Source organism: Furipterus horrens, unplaced genomic scaffold, assembly GCF_987537825.1.
Source record: "Furipterus horrens unplaced genomic scaffold, mFurHor1.1.pri manual_scaffold_5, whole genome shotgun sequence".
NCBI lineage: Eukaryota > Metazoa > Chordata > Mammalia > Chiroptera > Furipteridae > Furipterus > Furipterus horrens.
The window spans coordinates 130,886,867-130,893,558 of record NW_028327175.1 but is presented as its reverse complement, the minus strand read 5'-3'; the positions used below and the strand labels follow the sequence as shown (position 1 = coordinate 130,893,558).

Below are 6,692 nucleotides of genomic sequence, written 5' to 3'. Positions count from 1 at the left end.
TCTCCCTCCCTCCCTTCCCCTCTCTCTAAAAATAAATAAAATATTTTAAAAAGAGAAAAATGAAAAATAAAAAATAACAAAAATTTAAAATTATATATATACTGAGTTTATAAACATATAAATGAATTCTTATATATATATGGATTTATATATACATATATATACTATTCTTTTATCTCTTTATAGAGATAAATGCACAGTTGGGCAAACTAAGAAGAAAAACAAGTGAAAAATTACCACAAACTTCAGGATGGTGATTATTATGGAGACAGGCTATGTGATCAAGAAGGGGCACACAGAAGACTTTTCACTGGTAATGCTCTGTATCTTGTGGTGCCCTGGTGCTTGCCTTATTATTCTTTAAAGTATACTATTATATGTTATACACATCTCTGTACTTTTATTTTACAACAGAAATTAATTTATCACATTTTCATTTTATTTTTGGTAATAAAATACTTTATTGGTACCATTTAATGTAAAAAACACGGTAATGTTTCCATTGCTTAGCTTCCATCTTTAAAATAAAAGCTGGTTAAAAAAAATGGGGAAAAGGATAAAATCATTTGGTTCTGTTAAAAAAGAAGCTGAAACTTACCTTTGCAAATACTTAAGTTCCCTCACTTTTCACTGGTCTTCATCATATTTATATATAAAAGAAGATAATGGCCTGAATAATTTTGCACAGAACATTTTACACATCTTAAAAAAAGCAAGCCTAAGTGCTATCCCAACTTAAAACTTATAAGGATAATTAATGAGTTATTATAAAATTGAATTCATATAGCACCAAGAAATTTGGAATTTATAATATTTCAGATGATACGATTTACTGAGCAAGGAGTAATAATTTTTCTTCTGTGATTTTTCAGAGGTTTATATACAAATAGAAAAAATATAACACAGGTCCCTTTTTAAAAACCAAAGATTAAAAAAAATTTTATGCATGCCTTCCACCCTATCTCCAATTTCTGGATCTAGCAATTGACCCTGTGGTAAAAGATTCACATGATAAATAACATAGTACAGTCCTATCTGAATATAACTTCTTATTCATCTTGTCTCATTAATATAATTTATACCTCAAAACATCATTCTATCTGCAAGTAATATATATCTCTAAAATATTTTGTAATCCAGATTTCCATTCATACTGCTCTCCCTCTCCTCCCCTTTCCTCAGATCAGTGTAACCTTATGGTATATATACCTCATTAAATCATTTTTATTTTCTCCCTTCAGTGAAACTAGCAACTCAAAGTATTATATTAAAAATGCAAATACAGATGTAGCATACTTTAACATATTAGGAAAAAAGGACAGTAAATGCATATGGACCCATGCAAATCAGACAGTACAAAGCAAAAATGCATAGTACCATGCTATGCCCACCTATTTTGAACCACCCACCACTAGAAGGCCTTGACAGAGCCCTGGTTCATGATGTTCCCAGACCATTGGTGTCCTGTGCTCCAACATAATTAAGGGTCTGTTAAAAATTTTCCCATGTTGATTTTAGTTTGTTCAAAACAGTCTACAGAAACTTTGACTTCTAATCCTGAACATGATGACAAAGTAATACTACTTTATATTTTTAATCAAGTCACAGATTCTAAGTATCTCCTACTATTACCCATTTGTTTAAAAACAGACATTTAGGAGACTAAACAACAAGAAGTTAAGGGGTTTTTACTTCTGTCTTCTCTTGATTGGTTGGGGATTTCAGATGTGTCATTTAATTATCCTCTGCTTCAGTGAAAAAGGATTCTTCAAGCAACAGACCAAAGATCTTCACTTAAAAACTAAGTAAGCTGACTCAGTGGTAAGCAGGTGAAAAATCTTTGTCCACACACTCCATCTGTAATTCTCCATCTGTGCAGGAACGAGATGTTCCTTACCCACCACCATCACAGATGCAAACAGGATACACGAGAATGTGAGTGTAATGTAGGAATTAACTCCAAACTGTTTTTGGAAGCAAACACCAAATTTCAATTTATCAATGATTCCATAGTGCAGCATTATCACAAAACAGAGGCTCTGCATTGAAACAGTTGCTTTTTCTTCTCATATGAAGTTAAACTGCTAAAGTAAAGTAATGTCAGAAAGAACACAAAGATAATCATGTCTTCTCTGAAAGAGGCACTGCATCTGGAACTGGAATTAAGGCTAAATAAATAGTGCTGGTTTGTGGTTCAGGGCTGGCTTGTGGTTTGGACTAATGATTACGTTAACCAGCAACTTCACTATTTGTCCTGTATGCTTGTTTGCGAAGATGTGTCTCTATCTCCTCTCTGAAGACCAGCATTCCCATGTGTGAGTGAGAGGCTTCATTCATGGCTTTGGACTGGATGCACATGCGGTACTGCTCAGGGGTCAATTCATCAGCACAGCGTTTCTCATGCCAGAGGTGGAAAAGACCAGGAACCGGAGTCCGAATCACAATCAGATCACCATGTAGGTATTTTCGATAAAGATGAACATCTTCTCCACCCCAACCTTTAACTTCCATGTCAAACCCACCTGTAGGATCAAAATTAACACTCTAAGTAACTGCCTAAAAATCAGAACACAGTAAAATGAGATGGCATGGAATACAGCCCATGGACACCTCATGTTGAGGACTGACGTCCTGGTTTGGAAGTCCAGTTACCAGATGACATCTAGAGCTCAAGGCCTGTTGTTGAAAGTATAGAAATGAAATCAGTATTTGAGACTACTTTGTAAATTACAAAGTTCTATAGAAAATTTTTAGAAAGTCAAGTAAAGGAGAAGGAAATATAAATTACCCATAATCTAATCATCATTAATATTACATTACGTTTTCTTTCTCTTTTTTGAGATGCAAGTTTTTCTGGGTTGCATAAAACTCATCAAAGGGGAGACAGAAAAAAATGCCTAAGCTGGAAATATAAATTTAAGAATGAGCACAGAGATGAGTTAAAGTCACAAGGAATGGATGAAATGACTGGTGTATAAAAAAAAAAAAAAAAAAAAAAAAAAAGGCAGTGCCCAGGTCTAAATGCTAATAAATGATAGTATATAGAGGTTAGATAGGCAGAGGAAAATAAGTCTGCATAAGAGACTGAGAAATAGGCCTAGAGGAGAAAATTCTGCAAAATGTGCTATCATAATAGTTGAGTAAAGAAAGTGTCTTGAGGAAGAAATGGTTAAGTATGTGCTACTCAATTAAGAACATAAAAAGGACTCAAGTAGATCTGGCAACATAAATGTCACTGATAACCTCATGTAGAACAATTCTGAGAGAATGATGGGGCAGAGGGCTAACTAGAGGGAACATATGAAGCGGAAGTTGAAACTAGTTTGAGTAGCACAAAAAGACTAGTTAGAGAAGCATGGAGAACACAAACCATTTTCAGTATTTTTTTTGAAAAGCTCCAAAATTCTTTTTTTCTAGGTATTTGTTAAATTGTTTTTATATTACAGTTGTCCCATTTTTCCCCCATTGCTCCTCCCTACCCAACCCACCCCTTCTCCCACATTCAATCCCGACCCTGTTGTCCATGTTTATGGGTCATTTATACTAGTTTCTTGATTAGACCCTTCCCTTCTTTCCCCCCTCTCCCCTCCCCCCTCTCCCCGGTCACTGTCAGTCTGTTCCTTATTTACATGCCTCTAGTTCTATTTTGCTCATTTGTTTGTTTTGTTCATTAGTTTCCTGCACTAGGTGATATATGGTATTTGTTCTTCACTGCCTGGCTTATTTCACTAAGCATAATGCTCTCTAGTTCCATCCATGTTGTCACAAATGGCAGAGTTCCTTCTTTCTTTCTGCTGCATAGTATTCCATTGTGTAAATGTACCACAGTTTTTTGATTCACTCATCTATAGATGGGCACTTAGGCTGTTTCCGGCACTTGGCTATTGTAAATAGTGCTGCTATGAACATAGGGGTGCATAGGTTCTTCTGAATTGGTGTTTCAGGATTCTTCAGGTATAATCCTAGCAATGGAATTGCTGGATCAAAAGGCTACAAAAAAGCTATGAGATTCTTAAATACTGAGAAAAATTATTCTTTTATTAAGAGCTAGGTTTCCAAATTATGTCTTCTGTCAAATTATTCTACTACACTTAATTTCACAGTCACAGGATGACAATAATCCAGGGATCTCTAAAAAGCATTACTTAAAATAGTCAGTTTTACTAAATGCAATGTCTGACATATCTGGGCTTTTCCTCCTTGTAAGTACAAATAAGTTCTTCAAATAATCAGAGATGGTGGAGATACTTAAAATAAGTGGGGAATTTCCAGTGTCTGGTTCAGCACATACAGAGCCCAGAAGTCAACACTCCATCCTAACAAATTTTAAAGGCTGAAAAAATTTAAAAATCAACTTTTCTCAGACTCCTCAGAGAAATAAGATCACAGGGCAAATTGTCCCTCCCCCTCAAATCAGAGAGACCTGGTAGGTGGGTAGGAGGGAATCACAATTATTAGAGCTGAAACTCATGAGTATAAATCTCCATAAGAACCAGTGCAAGGGAAGGAAAATCTCAGCTATAATTAATGGATTGCTAGAAGCTCAACTCCAGGAGGGCCTATTCACAGGAGGACCCCTACACTTTTGTGAGTCTTACTTCTAGGAGTTCTACCAGGTTCTAACAGTGAAGATGGGAGAAAAATCCCCTAACGCTTCCAGCAGAGGGAGGAGAAAGTAATGGTTCTGAAACACCAGAGTATTTTAATAACCCACTTTAGCCCTCCTGTCCCACCTAAGGTGAGGGGCAGGGTCTGACAAACACTTGTAAAGTTCAAGGTCCAGATGCACCTCTTCCCTACAGCCCACTACCACATTACTAAAGATCTATTTTTTTCAGTTTCCTTTACCCAATACATCATGTCTAGCTATGAAGAAAAAACTAGGCATATTAAAAGGCAAAAAACAGTTTGAAGAGACAGAGCAAGCATGAGAACCAGGCTCATATGGAAAGTATGTTAGAATTTAAAATTATGATTAATATGCTAAGCCCTCTAATGGAAAAAGCAGACAACATGAAAGAACAGATGAGTATTGAAGAAAAGAGAAATTGTAAGAAAATATAAAAAATAGATGCTAAAGATAAAAAACAATGAAACAGAAATGAAGATGAGGACAGTAGATGGAATTGGCCGAGGAAAGAATCTCTAAGGTTGGGGACATGTCAACAGAAACTTCCAAAACTGAAAAGCAAAGACAAAGAAGACTGGGAAAAACAGATTAAAACAGAAAAGAATACTCAAGAACTATAGGGCAACGACAATAGGTGTAACATACATGTAATAGGATTACCAGGAGAGGAAAGAGAGAAAGAAATAGAAGCTCCCAAATTCCCAAAGAAGTACCCCTCAGGGCAGGGGCTCCCTTTCTCACCAACCAACATTCATAGGGTAGTTTCCTTTGCTGTGCAAAAACTTTTTAGTTGATGTAGTCCCATTTGTTTGTTTTTGTCTTTGCCCCAGGAGACAGTATCAGAAAAAATATTGCTAAGAGACATGTCAGAGATTTTACTGCCTATGTTTCCTTCTAGGAGTTTTATAGTTTCAGATATTAGATTTAAGTCTGATTCATTTTGAGTTTATTCTTGTATAAGGTGTAAGAAGGTGGTCTAATTTCAATTTTTGCATGCATCTGTCCAATTATCCCAACACCATTTATTGAAGAGACTGTCTTTGCCCCATTGTATGTTCTTGCCTCCTTTTTCACATTAGTTGACCATATAGCGTGGGTTTATTTCTGGGCTCTCTGTTGTGTTCTTGTCAGGGGAAGGTCATGCCTATATGTGGCCAAGATTTTATGATGGAGTTGGGCCTACTTCTGGATCGCGAGTTCCAGTTTGCTCATTCAGCATGTGTTGTATAATCACTTGGCCAGAAGCCACCTTTGTTCACCAAGCATATATAAACTTGCTGCACTTTGCAGCGGATGAGAGAGTTTATATTGCCAGTACTCTTGGCTGTGCCACACCAATAAAGCATGCAAAACCTCCAATGGCTCCGCCCAAGTTTTTCTTTGCCACCAGGCCAGAGCCCACCTTGTCATTTGTGGGTCTCGGACCCAACATCTGGTGTAGTCGGCAAGATGGCGAGGTGAGTGGACCCTCTGCCCTGGTAGAGTCAGCAGAAATGTGGCCGCTGATGGGAATGTGGTTCCCGGTGGCCTTGGTCCTCATGGCTTGGGGGCAGCCTCAGAATTGGGCTCAGGTTCCCCTGACTCCAGAGGCTATCACCAAGGTGCTGTAAGCTCTGGAGGAGTAGATTCCCATTGGAAGCCCAGTTACAGGTGCAGCAGCTTCGGCAGCCCAAGGAGGATCTGGACTCCTGCTTGCGAGCCTTGGAGGAAGCCTCACTGGAGACAGATGAGAATCCAATACTGAAGGAGGATGGAACCCAGACATCCCGAATGCCTCATGCAAGTACCCCAATACTGATGCATGCCTGCCCAGTAATAAAGCAGCATGAAACCCCCATGGTCCTGGGAGGTAGGGCCGCCAGACTACCCCAAGTAAAGCAACAGGTTACCTATACCGCGTATACTCCTGAGCAGTTATGGAAGTTAGCAAAGCAGATGCATCAGAGGCTGGGGAAATCCATTCCTGCTTGGCTTTTGTGGTTGTGGGATGATGGAGAAGATAATCTCCAGTTAATGCCTGAGGAAATGGCTCAGTTAAGTGCTATTATGACACATTCCTCTA

General features: G+C 38.0%; 1 protein-coding gene across 1 annotated transcript in view; it reads right to left on the bottom strand.

Moving 5' to 3' along the window:
- Positions 1 to 1,232: 1,232 nt before the first annotated feature.
- Positions 1,233 to 6,692, bottom strand: part of CSGALNACT2 (chondroitin sulfate N-acetylgalactosaminyltransferase 2) — a 64,425-nt gene continuing 58,965 nt past the window's right edge. Inside the window, exon 8 of the mRNA XM_090277809.1 lies at positions 1,233 to 2,522. Within this exon, the coding sequence (XP_090133935.1) occupies positions 2,230 to 2,522 (293 nt within the window). The 3' untranslated portion in view covers positions 1,233 to 2,229. The remainder of the gene's footprint in view (positions 2,523 to 6,692) is intronic.